Source organism: Mustela nigripes, chromosome 15 (genome assembly GCF_022355385.1).
Source record: "Mustela nigripes isolate SB6536 chromosome 15, MUSNIG.SB6536, whole genome shotgun sequence".
In the NCBI taxonomy this organism is placed as follows: Eukaryota; Metazoa; Chordata; class Mammalia; order Carnivora; family Mustelidae; genus Mustela; species Mustela nigripes.
In genome coordinates, this window is record NC_081571.1 from 14,552,255 (window position 1) to 14,571,886 (window position 19,632).

Consider the following 19,632-nt stretch of genomic DNA (forward strand, 5'->3'; position numbering starts at 1 on the left):
GTTATAGATGCCTTCAGTGACAACTGCTGCTGTTACTGCTGTCACTGCTGCTTCATCATCATCATCTTTTTTTTTTTTTTTAAAGATTTTATTTATTTATTTGACAGAGATAGATCACAAGTAGGCAGAGAGGCAGGCAGAGAGAGAGAGGAGGAAGCAGGCTGCCTGCTGAGCAGAGAGCCCAATGCGGGACTCGATCCCAGGACCCTGAGATCATGACCTGAGCCGAAGGCAGCGGCTTAACCCACTGAGCCACCCAGGCGCCCATCATCATCATCTTTTTCAGGATTATTTTGTCTATTGTTAGCTTTTTGCATTTCTATCTAAGTTGCTTTATTTTGTTTGGTTTCTGTCTGCATTTTAGATTTTTATTTATTTATTTGTCAGAGAGAGGGAGTACAGGCAAGCAGAGTGGCAAGCAGAGGCAGAGGGAGAAGCAGACTACCCTCAGAGCAAGGAGCCCGATTTGGGACTCAATCCCAAGATGCTGGGATCATGACCTGAGCCAAAGGCAGCTGCTTAACAGACTGAGCCACCCAGGCATCCCCTGTCTGCATTTTAGAATCACCTTGTCACTTCTCCCTGTACCACTCTAAGCCAACATACTATACGTACCTGGCTGGAATTTTGATAGGGCTGGTGATGAATTATAAATCATTATATAATTATAATGAATTATCATAATTATAAATTATTTATATATATTTTTATATGTAAATATATTTTTATATAAATATATAATATGTATTTATATAAATATATATTTATTCATTATTTGTAATGAATTATAAATCATCATTATAATACCGCCTTTCACTCTGTGAACATGGTATTACAATCCTGAGCTGTTTCTTAAAGATTGTGTATGTCTTATTCTTTGATTTCCCTAGGTAATGTTCCTAAGTTTCTGTGTAGATGTCTTAGCTTTCTTAAATATGTTCCTAGGTATATTATGTTGCTCGATGCTATTATAAATAATAAGATTTTTAATACTTATTATCTCTTAACTGCATTTTGTTGGCATGTAGATATGAAGTAATTTCATTTTTATATTGACTTTTATCCTAGAATTTTGTTAAAGGCAGTTTTTAATTTCTACTAGTTAGTTTCTGCATTTGGGGGATTTTCTCTTTTTTTCACAGTCATTTGTTCATAAAGACAGCTTTTTTTTTTTCTCACTCTTAGTGCCTTTTATTATTTTTTTCTTTCTCATGCTTTAGCCAGGACCTTCAAAACACTAGAAGTGGTGATAGTGGACATTTTTGTCTTCTTCTCAGTCTTAGAGCGGTGGATGGACTAATAGTATCCAATAGAGGACTTGAAAACTTCATCTAAATGGCATATATATGACACTGAACTCAACATAGTTCTGGCATACATTCTTTCAGCTTTGTCTTTTATTTATAATAGTCTGTTTATATGTAATGTAAATAGTGATTTGAGTTAATCCACTATCTGGTTTTTATTTTCAGTTTGTTCTGTCAGTTCTGTATGCATTTTATTCTTCTTTCTTTCCTTTTTTTTTTTTTTTCTTTTAAGATTTTATTTATTTATTTGACAGAGAAAGATCACAAGTAGGCGGAAAGGCAGGTAGAGGCTGAGCAGAGAGCGGGATGCAGGGCTTGATCCCAAGATCCCAAGATCATGACCTGAGCCAAAGGCAGAGGCTTAACCCACTGAGCCATCCAGGCTCCCCTCTTTCCTTGTTTTTGATTACTTTTATTCCATTTCCCCCATTAGTGACTTGGTTTTTACATTTTCCTTTTCTTTTAGTAGTTGTCCTAGAGGATACAGTATTCTCCCTTGAGTTCTGAAGGCCAGTATCGATTAGTCTGTTTTAAGCTTTCAGGACAGCAGGTTCAGTATTTTAGGAACCTGATCATACTTTAATTCCCTTTATTTCCTGATGCTTTTTGTGCTTTTGTTCACACAGGACCATCACTATTATATTTTCTACAGTTAATATTTATTTAGACTTACCAACATCTTTTCCATTTCTCTTATTTTTTCATTCCTTTTTGTCTATGTGATGATTTTCTTTATACTTGAAGAATTAAAAGAAGTATTTCTTTTAGTGTGGATTAATGCTGATGGAGTCTCTCGGTTTTTATTTGCTTGAAAAATGTCTTGTTTTTGCCTTCATTTTTTTTTTTTAAAGATTTTATTTATTTATTTATTTATTTGACAGACAGATCACAAGTAGGCAGAGAGGCAGGCAGAGAGAGACAGAGAGAGAGAGGGAAGCAGGCTTCCCGCGGAGCAGGGAGCCCGATGTGGGGCTCGATCCCAGGACCCTGAGATCATGACCCGAGCCGAAGGCAGCAGCCCAAACCACTGAGCCACCCAGGTGCCCCTTGCCTTCATTTTTTAAAGGATATTTTCTTCAGGTTTAGAATTCTAGCCTGGTATATTTCCTCCCTCAGTAATTTAAAAATATTGTACCATTATCTTCCATTTCCTTACCTTTTCTCTTGACATTGTCTGACAGTCTGAGTTCCTTTGAAGGTTTTTCTTTGGCTTTGAATGCTTTTAATCTTTTCTGTTTTGCATTGGTCCCATTTTCACGATGATGTGTCTAGGTGTGCTTCTCTTTGTATTTATCCTACTTGGGGCTTGTAGCTCTTCTTGAATATACAGCTTTGAAGTCTTGTAAAAGTTCTGAATAATTTTTGTATCATATTCTCTTTCCTCTCTTACTGCAATTCTAACTATACACTTAAAAACATACAATTTCTTTTGCTGTGATCCAGCTGTTTGACATCTTTATGTACTTTCCCCCCATTCATGCATCATTTTGTTTTCTTCTGACCTGCATTTGAATTTACTAATTCACTCGACAGATTTGTCTAATCCTATGTTAAACCCATGCACTGAATTCTTAATTGCACTTATTTTATATTTCAGCGTGTAATTTCTTTGTAGTTTTTAATATAGCTTTTAATTCCCTGCCAAAATTCTCTGTCTTGTCATTGAATTGTTGAACTTCTTTAATTATGTTGAAGTTTATATCAGCCTTACTTTCTAGACCTCCTGTGGCTCTTTGTCTTCTCTGTTTTTTTCCCTCTTATTTTTTGGTCACATCTTTTCTTATATGCATGTTACTTTGATTGCATGGTAGACTTTGCCTGTGAAAAATGTTCAGATAATTTGAGGTTGTGAATGATTTTGTAATTCTTCTGGAGGTGACTTAACTTCCCTTCTGACAGGTAGTTGAGCTATTGTCAGATCAGTTTGGTCCAGGCAAGAGTGCACTAACTGGAAACTGGGCTTCAGTTTTTGACAGGCTAATTCTTTTTCTGGTTACCTTTATGTGTAGGGTATATCTGTTAGGGAGCCACCCAGTACTCTGAGGTATTTAACAGGGACTCTGTTCTTTATTGGACCCAGATTTCCAAATTTTTTCCTTCCTGCTCTGTGACAGTGATGCAGATGTTGTTCAACCTGTTAAGTCTCTTTCACTTTCAGAATCAGTTATCATTTGTATGAGAAAAGCAGTCCTAGGGCCAGACTCAAATCTTGATTTCATCCCCCTTTTGAAACTTTGCCTGGCAAATTCTCACTGCTTTGGTAGCTCTTTTATCACCTTCAGACTGATTTTTAAAAAGATCTTTTATCCAACCTTTCCATTTATTCCATGGAAGGTAGGTTCAAAAAAAACCTAATCAGCTCTTGTCAGAACAGAACTTTCACCTCTATTAACCCATTAATTTGTCTTATTTTAATGTTATATTTGATATGTACAAGGGAATATATATTTAACATTTGTGTAATTGCTTTATAATAATACAGTGAGCGTTTGTGTACTGTTAGTTTGTGGTTTATTACTCTCTAGACTTTTCTTTTTGTTTCTTCTCTGCCCCAGGTCACTGCTGTGTTGAATTGGGGTTTACTCTTCCCTAATAAGAACAAAACACCACTTTGGCACATATATGTCTCTGAATAACATACTTGGCTTAGTTTTACTTATTCTTGAGGTTTATGAGTTATACCATATATATTCTTGGCTGACTTGCCTTTATCATTACATGTTTGTTTCTTTGAATAACCTTCCCTTGTTACTGCATCTAGCTGTCCGTGATTCATTACTGTGTATTATATTAACACTGTGAAATTTCTTATATTTATTCTCTTAGTGCACATTTGAAATATTTCCATTTCTTTTTTTTTTTTTTTAAAGATTTTATTTATTTATTTGACAGAGATCACAAGTAGGCAGAGAGGCAGGCAGAGAGAGAGGAAGGGAAGCAGGCTCCCTGCTGAGCAGAGAGCCCGATGCGGGGCTCGATCCCAGGACCCTGAGATCATGTCCTGAGCCGAAGGCAGAGGCTTTAACCCACTGAGCCACCCAGGCGCCCCGAAATATTTCCATTTCTTTACTCTTTGAAGCAGTGTTCCTGTGAATGTTCTTAGAGAGGCTCCATGATGCATATGAGCAAGAATTTCTCTAGGTTATATTTATACAAGTGAAAATGATGTGTAACAGTGTGTACACACATTTAACTTTTCATTTTATTCCCAAATTACTTTTCAAAATCATTGTTAAAACTTATTTTTTACTAGCAGTATATTGTCCCCATTAGTGTCAGATCTTTTAATTTTTTCCCATCTAAAAGTTGGAAAATAGTGTCTCATTATGGTCTTAATTTGCATCTTCCTGGTTACTAATTAAGTTTTTATGTCCCATCACCATTCTTGTTGCCTCTTTCTGAAATTTCTTTTGACGCCTTTTGCCTTTTTTCCCCAGGCTTTTTGTCTTTTTCTCATAGGTAATCTTTATACTTTTTCAGGTATATGTTGCAATATCTTCATAAAAATGCATAAGCTCTCATTTATGGTGTGTCCTTTTCATTTATGGTGTCCTTTGAACAAAGATTATTAATTTTAATATAGCTAAATTTATCATTCTTCTGTAGTTAGTGCTTTTTACATCCTTAAGAAATCCTTCCCTACTCTAGTGTCATAAAAATAGTCTCCCATATGGTCTGAAAGTCTTGAGATTTTCTTTTCACACTTAAAAAATTTAATCCATCTGGAATTGATTTGTTTGTTTGTGTGCTGTGTCTTAAGGATTTCATTTCTTTTTACTTCCATAGGACAACCAAATTTCCCATCAAAAGTTCTTGAATAACCTTTCTTTCTTTCAGTCCTCTTATTGTTACCTGTCATAGGGTGTATAGCATCTATTCTTTACCATTGCTTTGTTTGCTCATCTACAAGATGTCTTTCATTAAATTTTTGCAATTTTCTTTGTAAAGAAAATTCAAAAAATTTTTCTTGTACAACTTTGTTAGGTACTTTGATTTTTTAAAATTGCATTTTATGTTCGTGGGGTTGATTTGGAGAATTATTTTATAGTTTTCATCTTCTTTCAAAACAGGGTGTTGGAGTTGGTTGAGTTTCCAACTCTTGGTTTCTGCTCAGGTCATGATCTCAAGGTTGTGGGATTGAGCCCCACATCAGACTGTGCTCAGGGCGTCAGTCTGCTTGAGATTCTCTCTCCATTTCCCTCTCGCCGTGCCTCCCACACCTGCATGCATGCGTGCTCTCTCTCTCACTCCAAAATAAATCTTTGCTTTTTTTAAAAGAATTCCAGTTTTGGTTATTTTCTAATCCTTGAATCTCTCTTATCTATATATTAATCTCCTAATATTTCTATATGTGCTTTCTCTGCTTATCATTTTTCATTTCAACTTCATCTACCAGTTTTTTTTAAAAAGTGATATATTCAAATCTTATGTGGTGGTAAAGTTTTCAATCTCTACTCTTTTATTTTTTTGAAGTCACTTTTGTTTTGATTTATTTTGGTACTATTCTGCTGGTTGTCCAAATGTTCATTAATTTTATAGCTTACTGTTGAATAAGATTTAAAAAAATACTTCAATATCCTGTTTAAACCAGTATCCAAATTAAATCCATAGCCCATTTCATGTTTTTTATTATATTGACTAGTATATTGTTTCATCCCATTATTTTTAGATTTTCTCTGTCATTGGTTTTGTTGCATCTGTTTTGGTTTTATATTATTATCTTTGAACCATCTGATAGTCTGTTGATTTTATTTATAATAACTTTCTATTTTGTAATAAGATATGCTATTTGAATTTTTTCTTACGAAAAAATTAAATATTTTAGTGGAGTATATCTTTGAATAATTCTTTCAAAATGGCTTATAATTTGGAAACTTTTTCTCTGTCCTAGCTTGCTAAAGATATTTTTTTCCCTTGTTCTTGAGTACTAGAATCCTGTGTTTCAGGGTACTTGGCTGCAGAAAATCCAGATTATTGTTTTTTGGCATTGTGTCTTGTAGCTGAGAAATCTGAAGTTGATCTGATTCTTGCTTCTTATTTGGAAGGTTCCCCATAGAATTTTTGAGGATCTTTTTAATATTCTTAGTTCAGTAACTTCATCAGAATGTTTCTAATGTGATTGTTTTTTCATTATTTACACTTTTTACTTCAAAGGCACTTCTCAGTGGAAATGCATCCTAAACTGTATGTGTTTGATGAGTTTGCCTTCTGGATGTTGGGGCTACCTATACTGTTGCCAGAGGGTTACCTGAGCTACTATTTGATTTGCTTCCCAGGCTGCTTTTGGAAGTCACTCCTGTCAGCTGGCGGTACACTAGATCTCCAGTGTTCCAAGATTGAGCTCGGCTCTTTTGTCACCTTGCTTTAATTTCCTGGCTGTCACTGCAAATGCACATCTTGAAATACCTGTGCTCTATCACCTCAGGATTATGCTGTGATTGTGTGTGTGTGGGGGGGAATCTGTTTTGGAAAATGTTTCCATTTTCTGCTTTTTATGGAGATGTGAATCTAGCCTTGTTAATATTTTTACTGTATATTTTGCATTTTTAAAGGTTCTGGCCTTCTTTTTGACACTTTTTGTTTTCCAGCCCTGCTGTGTGTGTGTGTGTGTTGCCATTTTGGTGGGATTTAGGTACAAAGATACTAATGCATCTTGTTTTCCTACAGTCAACTGCAAACCTTTCTAATTTTTCTTCTGCTCAGGATTTTTTGTAAATACCCTTTCCCTTGTTTAAGAACTATACTTTTTTGCTGTATTGATTTTTTTGTTGCTCCTTGCCAGCCACCTTAAATAATTGAATCATTAGTCTCAAAGGCTAAGTAAGGAAGTATATGTAAGATCAAGTCTGTCCTACCTCATACCTGGAAAGAACCAGCTGCAGATGGATGTGTAAGTGCTTTATGTGGGTACTTGTGAAGATAAGTCTTTCAACCTTTTTGTAAAATAGATGAGGTATTTTAGTGATCTGTAATGACTGTCACTGTAGAAGGTAAAGATTTCATTCACTCACTAAATATTAATTAAACATGAAAATTCTATTTTTTAAAGTCCTTCATTTTTGTTTAGCTCCCAGGAAAAAAGACAACTAAACTTTGGGTTCCAGATGAAGAAGTTTCTCCTGAGACAATGGTCAAAGTGAGTGATATGCATAGATCTATTTATTTTAATACATCAATATATCCACCAGATTGTATTATCATTAAAGTGTTAAAATTTTTATTCCTGTTGTAAAGATATGGCTATTAAAATCACCCAAGTTTTTATATTTATTGTATGACATCATCCCAAGTGTTCTGAGAGTGTGAGGCAATAATGAGAAACCTGAGGCCCTATGGGCAGCTGCACATAAACTGATTTGGGGGGAAAAAAAAGTGCTTGAAACTGCCCCCAGTTGCTGGTTCTTAGTTATCAACTTTTTAAGGGTGAAAGACATTGCCCATTCTCTTGTGTACATTCTCCTGTTAAGTAAAAATGATCATCCAGGTTTTAAGACTATCTTTTCCGTGGGATTTGATAAAACTTTTATTTTGATTTTTTAAAAAAAGTTCAACCTGTTAGCCCTTGAATTAGAAGTAATAGGTAAAAACTGCTTATCACTAGTGTAGAGAGTATTGATTTACTAAAATGATCTATAGTCTGTCATGTAGACCTCATCTCAATCCACTGTCCAAGGTGTGTAGGCCGGAAACAAATATATTAAATACTGTTTTTCTCATCGTAGTTTCTTATAAATCCAGTCATGTATATATGCATGTACTGGTTTATATTTTATATTAAGAACTACTCTGTTATGTTATTCCGGTTTCAGATGCCAATACTGTTTCTGCAGACCTATAGAGTAGCTGATGGAATGATGCTTGATACTTCTGAGTTCCAGTATAAACCTGTTTTCTCAGCATTGGTGTCAAGCAGCAGTTTTGTGTAGGTCAAGCAACTCTGGATTAGAAGGCAGGCTTCCTGCAGTTAAGCTTATGCTTAATAAGTGGCCCAGAAAAGGGATCTGAAGAGTGTCTGCCACATGCCACTGTTCAAGATCCACTTAGCTGCTAAGGCATAAATCTGATGAAAGCTAAGATAATAGGTGAAAAAGAGGTAATATGCACCCCATCAAAAAGAATTATTAGAAACATTAGAGGCAATAACAGGGTTTAAAGTACTTAATTTTAAGTACTTCATAATTATAAAATGTAGCACAAAAATGGAATATAATTTGCAGTTGGGAAGTTAAGTTTTCTGACTAGGGAAGTTAACATTTTACTTTGGGTTCTAAAGAACAGAATTTATGATGGGGAAACATTAAAAAGTCAAAAAGAACCAGTCTTCAGTTAAATCATTCATTTGTCAATTGCCTGGGTGGGAGGGTAAAACATCTTTAAGACATTCATTTATCTCGATATATAAAGAAAAGAATGACTTTTTTTCCTTTCCTTTTCTTAAAAAGCATCCGTTAAAACCATTTCATTTTATTTAAGGTGGATACAGAATTTCTTTAAAATGTAGTAATGTTGTATTTGTCAATTTGTCTTTTAAATAGATTCAGGCTATTAAAATGATGGTTCGATGGCTTCTTGGAATGAAAAATAATCACAGTAAATCAGGAACATCTACCTTAAGATTGCTAACTACAATATTGCATAGTGATGGAGACTTGACAGAACAGGGAAAAATTAGGTATGTAATTATTATTTCAGAGTTCTTGAGTAATATTTTAGTATCTGGTGTAATTTCTAATGGTGCAGTTTCTTTTTAAGAAAGTAATTAGTTGAACACTACATCAAAAACTAATGATGTGCTGTATGTCAGCTAATTTACATAATTTAAAAAGTATAAAATGTAAAATACAAAAAAGTATTTCTATGTATGTATGCATATATTTTTATTGTAATAAGCTTTTGTACAGTGGTTATTTAAAAATGGCAGTCATATATCAGAGGCAGAGTATTGCTATATATTGTAAATATTTTAAACAATAGATATTTACTTTTTTAAATATCTAATTGGAAAATGGTTAGTCATTTATCAGTAACTGATATTTTGCATTCTTCTTAATGTCTGAAGGAAAAAGAACACACTAGGTAGAAGGCAACTTACTGAATCTATTTCCAGAAGTATAAATACATGCAAATGTACTAGATGTAAAATTTGTACTAGATGTAAATGTGTACTAGATGTAAATTATATAAACATATGTACTTTGTTTTGCTTGAAAAATGTAGTTTAGTATGGTGATTGAAAAAAATGGACCCTGGAGCCTGTATTCAAATCCTGACACTACGGTATACCAGCAAATCACTTTAACCTCCTTATGTCTCAGTTTCTTTGTTTATAAAATAGAGATAATGATTATACTTATCTTGTCTAGCTGTTATGATAATTAAATTAGTCATTATTTATATGCTTATTTAGATCTAATCTCACCTGTTTTATTCATGTTATTCTTTAATGAAATCAAATGTGTATTTGAATTCTACAAATACATGGGAATTATATTCACTTTTTAAAAAATTTTTAATTAATTAATGTTTTAATTAACATATAATGTATTATATTACTTGTTTCAGGGGTGCAGGTCTGTGATTCATCAGTGTTACACAATTCACTAGCTCATACACTCTAGTGTCCATCACCCGGCCACCCCCCTCTCCCCACCCTCCTCCACTCCAGCAACCCTCTCTTTATGGTTTGTCTCCCTCTCTGGTTTTGTCTTGTTTCATTTTTTTCCCTCTCTTCCTTTGTGATCTTCTGCCTTATTTCTCATATTCCTCATATAAGTGAGATCATGTGATAATTGTCTTTCTCTGATTGACTTATTTTGCTTCAGCATAATACCCTCTATTTCTGTCCTTCTTGTTGCAGATGGCAAGGTTTCATTTTTTGACAGCTGCATGATATTCCTGTGTGTGTGTGTGTGTGTGTGTATCACAAGTTTCTTTTTGCATTCATATGTCGATGGACATCAGGGCTCTTTCCATAGTTCAGCTATGTGGATATTGCTGCTCTAAACACTTGGGGGCACATACCCCTTTGGATTGCTACCTTTGTATCTTTAGGGTAAATACCCAGTAGTGTGGTTGCTGGTCATAGGGTAGCTCTATTTTCAACTTTTTGAGGAACCTCCATGCTCTTCTCCAAAGTGACAGCACCAGCTTGCGTTCCTACCAGTAGTGTAGGAGGGTTTCCCTTTCTCCACATCCTTGCCAACATCTGTTGTTTCCTGACTTGTTAATTTTAGCCATTCTGACTGGTGTGAGGCATTATCTCATTGAGGTTTTGATTTGTATTTCCCTGATGCCAAGTAATGTTGAGCAGTTTTTCATGTGTCTATTGGCCATTTGGATGTCTTCTTTGCAGAAATGTCTGTTCATGTTTTCCTATTTCTTGATTGGATTATTTGTTCTTTGGGTGTTGAGTTTGATAAGTTCTTATAGATCTTAAATACTAGCTCTTTATCTGATGTCATTTGCAAATATCTTCTCCCATTCTGTTGGCTGTCTTTTGGATTTGTTGACTGTTTCCTTTGCTATGCAGAAGCTTTTGATCTTGAAAAAGTCCCAATAATTCATTGTTGTCTGATTGCTAAGACTAGGACTTCTAGTACTGTGTTGAATATCAGTGGTGATAGTGGACAGCCGTGCCATATTCCTGACCTTAGGGGAAGAGCTTTCAGGTTTTCCCCATTGAGAATGCTATTCACTGTGGATTTTTCATGAATGGCTTTGATGATATTAAGGTATATATGCGCTATCCCTATACTGTGAAGAGTTTTAATCAAGAAAGGATGCTGTATTTTGTCATTGCTTTTTCTGCATCTGTTGAGCGTATCTTATGGTTCTTGTTCTTTCTTTTATTAATGTATTGTATCACATTGATTGATTTGTTGATGTTGAGCCAGCCTTGCAGCCCAGCAATAAATCTCTATTGCTCATGGTGAATAATCCTTTTAATGTACTGTTGGAACCTTTTGGCTAGTATTTTGGTGAGAATTTTTGCATCCAAGCTCATTAGGGATATTGGTCTGTAATTTTCCTTTTTGGTGGGGTCTTTGTCTGGTTTTGGGATCAAGGTAATGTTGGCCTCATAAAATGAATTTTGAAGGTTTCCTTCTATTTCTATTTTTTGTAACAGTTTCAGAAGAATCTATATTAATTCTTTAAATATTTAGTAGAATTCCCCTGGGAAGCCATCTGGCCCCGGGGCTCTTGTTTGTTGGGAGATTTTTGATTCCTGCTTCATTGTCCTTGCTGGTTATCGATCTGTTCAGGTTTTCTTTTTCTTCCTGGTTCACTTTTGGTAGTTTGTATGTATCTAGGAATGCTTCCATTTCTTCCAGATTGTGTAATTTGTTGGCATATAGTTGCTCATAATATGTTCTTATAAGTGTATTTCTTTGGTGGTGGTTGTGCTCTCTCCTCTTTCATTCATGATTTTAATTTGGGTCCTTTCTCTTAATTTATTAAATCTGGCCAGGGTTTATCAATCTTACTAATTCTTTCAAAGAACCAGCTCCTACTTTCATTGATCTGTTTTACTGTTCTTTTGGTTTCTGTTTCATTGATTTCTGTTCTGATCTTTACTATTTCTCTTCTCCTGCTGGAGTTAGGCTTTCTTTACTGTTCTTTCTCCAGGTCCTTTAGGTGTAGGGTTAGGTTGTGAATTTGACGTCTTTTTTGTTTCTTGAGAAAGGCTTGTATTGCTATATACTTTCCTTTCAGGACCATCTTTGCTGCATCCCAAAGATTTTGAACAGATGTGTTTTCAATTTTTATTTGTTTCCATGAATTTTTAAAAATTTTCTTTAATTTCCTGGTTTACCCATTCATCCGGGTCAACCTGATTGCTCTTTGGCCTCCATGTATTTGAGTTCTTCCCAGCTGCTGCTGCTTCTTCTTCTTCTTCTTCTTCTTCTTCTTCTTCTTCTTCTTCTTTTTTAAGAATTTATTTTACAGAGAGTGATCACAAGTAGGCAGAGAGACGGGGGAGGGGGGGGAGCAGGCTCCTGGCTGAGCAGAGAGCCTGATGCAGGACTTGATCCCAGGACCCTGAAATCATGACCTGAGCCGAAGGCAGAGGCTTAACCCACTGAGCCACCCAGGCGTCCCTCCAGCTTCTTCTGTGATTGAGTTCTAGTTTCAAAGCATTGTGGTCTGAATATATGCAGGGAATGATCCCAATCTTTTGGTACCTGTTGAGACCTGATTCGTGACCTAGGATATGATCTATTCTGGAGAATGTTCCATGTGCACTATAGAAGATTGTGTATTCAGTTGCTTTGGGATGGAATGTTCTGAATATCTGTGATGATCGTCTGGTCCAGTGTGTCATTTAAAGCCCTTATTTCCTTGTTGATCTTTTGCTTAGATGATCTGTCCATTTCAATGAGGGGGGTGTTAATGTTCTCTACTGTTATTGCATTATTGTCAGTGTGTTTCTTTGATTATGTTATTAATTGGTTTATATAGTTGGCTGCTTCCATGTCAAATGAATCTCTTGAAATAGCGTAATAATGGGCCTTGTTTTTTATCCAATCTGATTCCCTGTGTCTTTTAATTGGGGCATTTAGCCCATCTACATTCAGGGTAACTATTGAAAGATATGTTAGTGCCATTGTGTTGCACTATGTATGTATGCATTATGTAGAGACTATTATTGTATATTGTCTCTGTTCCTTCCTGGTCTATGTTACTTTTTGGCTCTCTCTTTGCTTAGAGGACCCCTTCCAGTATTTGTTGTAGGCTGGTTTGGTGATTGCTGATTCTTTTAGTTTTTGTTTGTCCTGGAAGCTTTTTATCTCTCCTTCTATTTTCAGTGACAGTCCAGCTGGACGTAGTATTCTTGGCTGCATGTGTTTTTCGTTTAGTACCCTGAATATATCATCCCAGTTCTTTCTGGCCTGCCAGCTCTCTGTGGATAGGTCTGCTGCCAGTGTAATGTTTCTATTGTTGTAGGTTACAGACCTCTTGTCTTAGCTGCTTTCAGGATTTTCTCTTTGTCTCTGAGATTTGTAAGTTTTACTATTAGATGTCAGGGTGTTAACCTATTTTTATTGATTTTGAGAAGGGGTTTTCTGTGCCTTCTGGATTTTGATGCCTGTTTCCTTCCCCAAGTTAGGGAAGTTTTCCACTGTAATTTGTTCCAGTATACCTTCTTACCCTCTCTCTTTCTTCTTTTGGGATCCCAATTATTCTAATATTGTTTCATCTTATGGTATCACTTGTCTCTCAAATTCTTCCCTCATGATCCAGTAGTTTTTTATCTCTTTCTCAGCTTCTTTATTCTCCATCATTTGTTCTTCTATATCACTAATTCTCTGAGAAGAGAATTTATCCTAGCAGTTACAGCCTCCATTGATTGCGCCTCATTAATAGTCTTTTTAATTTAGACTTGGTTAGATTTTATTTCTCCAGAAAGAAGAAATCTCTAGTATTTTCTATGCTTTTCTCATGCCAGCTTGGGCTTATCTTTATAATTGTCATTCTAAACTCTAGTTCTGACATCTTACTAATGTTCATGTTGATTACGTCCCTGGCACTCAGTAGTGTCTCTTGTTCCTATTTTTTTTTTTTTAAGTGAGTTTTTCTGTTTTGTTTTGTCCAGGGAAGAATAGATGAATGAGAGAACAAAATGTTCAAAGGGTAACAACGACCCCAGAAAAAATATATATTAAATAAATCAGAAGAGACCTGAAACTGGGGGGAAAAGAATAAAAAAGAATATTTTTAGGCTGGTGAATAGAACAGAGCCACACACTAGATTTTGGGTGTATTTTGGTCTGTTAGAAGAAACTGTCTCCCAAAATTTTAAAGAAAAACTTATATATGTACAAAAATATGGGTAAATATGATGAAGAGATGGAATATGATTATAAAAATGAAAGTTAAAAAAGATTTTAGAAAAGGAATTGATAAGATAAGTTGGTTGAAAGAAGAAAGAAAAATTGAAAAAGAAATAAGAAAAAAAATTAGAGAATGTGATCAGGTAAGACAATAGAACCATACACTAGAGAAGAAACTGTATACCAAAATTCTAAAGAAAGAGAAACTTACATGTATACAAAAAATAGGGTTAAATACAATGAAGGGATAGAATATGAGTGTAAAAATGAAAATTAAAAAAGTTTTTAAAAAGGGAATTGGTAGAGAATTGGTAAGATAAGATGGTTGAAAAAGAAGGAAGAAAAATTAAAAAAAAAAGAAAGAAACAGAAAAAAAATAAAATTAAAAAAATTAACTTTGAAAGACTAAGGAATCATGGGGAGAAGTCATGAATTCTGTGTTCCCCTAGCATTGAAGTTGGTATACTTGGTCTTGGCTGGAGTTCTTACTGATCTTCTAAGGGAGGGAGCTGTTGCAGTGATTCTCAGATGTCTTTGCCCGAGGTGGAACTACACTGCCCTTGTCAGGGGCGAAGCTAAGTAATCTGGTTTGCTCTTGGTAGCTTTTCTCTGAAAGGTTTCCCTACAGCTTTGGAGAAGGAGAATGAAAATGGTGGCCTCCTAGACGCAGGCCCAGGAGGAGCCAGGAATTCAGGTCCCCATTCCTCAGTACAGCCTTAGAAAAAAGCAGTCACTCCTGTCTCCCTGGTCTCTGGCCACACTCCGTACTCACCTGGCCTGTTACCTAGCATTTCTGTCTCTGACATATGACCCCATTTGGAGTTTATGAACCTAGCAGATTCCTGTGGTGTGCTCCCATGCCTCTTCTCCAGCGGGGAGTATCACTGAGAATCACTGCAACAGCTCCCTCCCTTAGAAGGGGAGCATGGGGAGCATCCCCATATTTGTGGCCCCTGCTCAAAGAGTAGTGGCCCAACTGTGATGTGGATCATGGTTTATGGCAGCCTTGAGCTGAGAGCCCACTCCTTGGCTCTATCTTTGCAGCTGGCTTCCCTGCTCTGATACTTTGGAGCTCTTTCACACTTGGGCACCCCCAGTCTTCTGTAACCCTGAGCATCCTGAGATCACACTGTCCCAGCAAGGGTTCCAACCCCTAGTTTACCGCTGGAGTGATGTTCCTCAGCAGAGGGGACTTCTAAAATTTCTGATTTTGTGCTCTGTAGCTCTACCACTTGCTGGTAGCTGGTTGAGGGAGGCTCCCTCCTCTTTGGTCTGTCTTCCCAAATATCACCTCAGATTCACTTCTCTGCATGTCCTACTTTCCATAAAGTTGTTTCTTTTCTGTTCATAGAATTGCTGCTATTCTTTTTTTTGATCACCTATTGAGTTCGTAGGTGTTCAGAATGGTTTGATAACTAACTAGCTTAATTCCTGGGACCAGATGAAATTCAGGTCTCCTGCTCCTCTGTTGTGTTGCTCCTCCCCCCAGTTCACTTTTAAATAAAACATGTCTTTATATAAAAACTTGGTCTTCAAAAACTTAGTTGTAAAGTATTTAATTTAATTACTTATCTTTATACAAAATAAACTACAGTAAGAAAAACAGATTTTCCTTTAATAATGGTTAAGTGAATTACCTTATAATAGCTACCTGGAATACTGCTATGGATGTACCAAATAGCACCTCTGGCACATGTAACTTCAGAATCTTATAAATGTTGACATGCATTCAGTCAGTATTTTTACATAATTCTTAGAAAGATAGGGGGCATTCTTAAACCAATTAGATCATTAGATTGTAGAAAACCAAGAATGTGTCTTTTATGTCACTCTCAGTGCTGTGTATATGGTAGACACATACTTATTTTATGAATATTTTATCTTTTACTGTGGAAGAACATAGAGGGTCCTAGTTAAGAAGTTACAACTTTCCATCCTTTTCAGGATTTGTCTAATATATCACTATATAAGGAAGGATTGCTTAGATGTTCTTATTAGTTAAGAGTTTACTAATTTTTGAGGTGTGTTCCATTAAGCAGAAGTTTTCTTAAATTTAAAAGAAGCTTCTTGGAAATATTTGGAAAGTTGAATTTGAACTAAAACTTGTGATGTTTTCCACTATGCCTTCTTTCAATCTTCTTTTTTTAGAACATTGGTTTTAGTTGACTTGATTAACACCTTAGGACATTTTTGTACCTAATCTGTAAGTAAACACATATCCCAAAAAATCCATACTGAAAGATTTTAGACCCAGCAACTAAACATACAAATAGATTTGTTCTAAGCTTGGCTACAAGCTGTTTTGTTTAGGATGAAGGAATAAAATGACTTTAGTATAGACTATGTTCAAGAGAAGAGTTTTGTAGTATTAGACACCATCTGTCAAAGTTAAGTAAACATAATAGGATATTCATTATCACTAAATTGTCTTTGATCCTTTTTTTTGTGCAGACATTTAGAAATCTAACTTTCTTTCTTTCTTGCTTATTTTTTAGTAAACCAGATATGTCACGTCTGAGACTTGCTGCTGGGAGTGCTATTGTGAAACTGGCACAAGAACCTTGTTATCATGAAATCATCACATTAGAACAGTATCAGCTCTGCGCATTAGCTATCAATGTAAGGAGGATGGCCATATAGAATGTGACTTTATATCTTTGACTTTTAGGAAGGAAAAATCCACTATGATGGTAGAGAGAAAAGTTTTGAATTGTCTCCTTTTGGAAAGTATATTCATGAGTAATATTTCAGAGTTCTAAAACTGTGGTTTAAGTTTTGGATTGCTAACATAGTACATTTGATTCTTGTTGTTTGTAGTTCTCTTCTGCAGAATCACCCCAATCACTGAATAAGCAAGTACTGAACCATTGTTTATAAGGAAAATACAGGGGTGGTTTCTCCTAGCCTCTGGTCACAACATTTTTGTCAGTCTATCAGCATATAATTTAAAGACAAATTATTTAATATTATAGTCATGTCATTAACATTGAACTCATGACCAACAGAGCTGTATTTCATGCCTGAATGAAGCTTTACTAACGTATTTTCTTCCTAAGGCATATCACAACCTTCTTGCTTTTAGGAACACTGAACAGTGCTATGCTTGGGAGCTCTTTTAAACAACAAAATCACCAACAAATGCACAAAACACAAAAAAATGTGGCACTAAATAGACTGTCAAAAGGGCACCTGTTTCTAATACGAGTGCTGACATAACAGGCAAAACTTTGCTTTGTTCAGCTTCAGCTGGGATATTGGTCAGACGATTCAGTATGTTTGTTGCTGTACTCATTTACTCACCAGTAACCCTGAAAATAAATTTTAGTGAGTAGGCAAATTCACAGATTTAGAATATTTGTTAATAAAGAGACTTTGAATGTATGTAGTTCTTAAATGGAAGAAAAAAAAGTTATATAAAGATATGGTATAGATTTATAAAGCTTGGTATAGATTATAAAGTTTTATAATTTAATTTTAGGTCAGAAGCATTTCTTATAATTCAAGCCAGTTAAATTTTCAGATTATTAACAGTGATATGCATGGATTGATATTCCTGTCTTACAGATTTTTTTTTTAGAGTAATATAATATTTGAATTGTATCCCTTTGGAAGTTTTTAGCATCATTGAGAAAATTAAAAAGGACTTCCATAATAATAAATATATTTCAGTGTGAGTTTTTAATTCATTATTTGGTCATTTTACACTGAATTTTCCTGTCTTTTCCAAGTAGTCTTATGTATAAGAATTTGGTACTTACTTCAGGGATAATTTTAATTTTCTCTTCACACTTCCTTCTGTTTATTTAAAAATTAGTGCTTATGTGTAACCCCTTGACATAAATGATCATTTGTTTTTTTAATCATTTTGTCAGTTTTTGGTGCTTTAGTCTTTAAAATAGCTCTTCCAAATCTTGTTTATAATTTATTTTAGTATTAGTGTTGTGTATTAAACTAAGCCATTTGAAAATGAGATTTTGGTGAGTCCATAATTTCCTGGTTTAATTTTCCTCATTTTTAATTTTAGGGATAATCTTATTTTGCGAGAGAGTGAAAATTGTTTAAAAAGCTTATATTAGATTTCTTAGAAGTAAACAACCTTTGTAATTCTTGTTTTTTTAAATTGGTGATTCATGCAGTCTGTTGATTTGTCATGTTCTTGGTCTGGTATTTCTAAGGGTATTGGTGCTACCAGTATTGAAGTGGAAATTTTTATTGAAGTGTGGAAGTATGTGAAAGAAATGGGCTTTGTCTGAAACTTACTGTGTATAAGAAGTATGTACAAATTATAAATGTCCTCTGTGAAAAGCATCCACACTTACGAACTTCTAGAGATTTTCTAACATAATACGTATTATATATTACTACCTCAGTCACCAAATTCCCAAGGAGGAAGTTCAAATTCCCTAAGTTTTAAGATTTTTTTTGAATTCTGTTGACAGTGGAACATATGTTAGTGGTTAAAAGTTAGTTATTAGCATATTCTTAAAACTTTCAGACATGCAGTTACCCTTTTCTGAACAAAACCTTCCCCTAATTCTGTTGTTCTTATAAACCACTTGCCTATCTCTTCTTTTTCTTTTTATTATTTTATTATTAGTTTTAAAAATATTTAATTTATTTATTTGACAGAGAAAGACACAGCAAGAGGGGGAACACAAGCAGGGGTGGGTGGGAGAGGTAGAAGCAGAATGCCCACCACGCAGGGAGCCCAAAGGGGGGCTCAATCCCAGGACCGTGGGATCATGACCCGAGCCGAAGGCAGCTGTTTAACAACTGAGTCACCCAGGTGCCCCTATCTCTTTTTTTAAAACCTTCAGACCTCAGAGAGTAATCCATATCTTTGTCTCTCTTACCCTCTTATCTCTCACTCCTCAATAATTATTCTTTTGGCTTTTCCTTTCTTGTTTTTCTTTTCTTTTTTTTTTTTTTAAAGATTTTATTTATTTATTTGACAGAGAGAGATTACAAGTAGGCAGAGAGGCAGGCAGAGAGAGAAGAGGAGGAAGCAGGCTCCCTGCTGAGCAGAGAGCCCGATGCGGGACTCCATCCCAGGACTCTGAGATCATGACCTGAGCCGAAGGCAGCGGCCTAACCCACTGAGCCACCCAGGCGCCCCTCCTTTGTTTTTCAAAAAGGCTTTGTTAAAAAGCCTCAAATCCCATGGTCTTCGTCTTCATTATGCATGTTCTTGCACTATTTGACAGAGTTCATTGCTCCTTTATTCTTGAAATTCTTCTTGGTTTCTATTTCCTGATTTTTGTCAAAATTCTCTGACTTCATTTTGGGTTATTATCCTTTCCTTTAAGTGTAAGTTTTCTTTCGTTTTAAAAAGATTTTATGTATTTTAGTGAGAGTGAGCCTGAGAGCATGATTGGAGGGGAGGGGCAGAGGGAGGAGTAGGCACCCCACTGAGCAGGGAACATCCTGGCATGGGGCTTGATCCCAGGACCCCAAGAGCATGACCTGAGGCTGAGCTGAAGGCAAACACCCAA

At 35.4% G+C, this 19,632-nt stretch overlaps 1 protein-coding gene across 7 annotated transcripts in view; it reads left to right on the forward strand.

Annotated features, from left to right (window-relative positions):
• PDS5B (PDS5 cohesin associated factor B) overlaps window positions 1–19,632 on the forward strand; it is a 204,461-nt gene that overhangs the window by 158,968 nt on the left and 25,861 nt on the right. For all 7 annotated transcript variants that reach the window (XM_059378326.1, XM_059378327.1, XM_059378330.1 and 4 more), the window contains exons 22-24: window positions 7,375–7,443; window positions 8,843–8,979; window positions 16,636–16,759. In XM_059378326.1, the coding sequence (XP_059234309.1) occupies window positions 7,375–7,443; window positions 8,843–8,979; window positions 16,636–16,759 (330 nt within the window). The remainder of the gene's footprint in view (window positions 1–7,374; window positions 7,444–8,842; window positions 8,980–16,635; window positions 16,760–19,632) is intronic.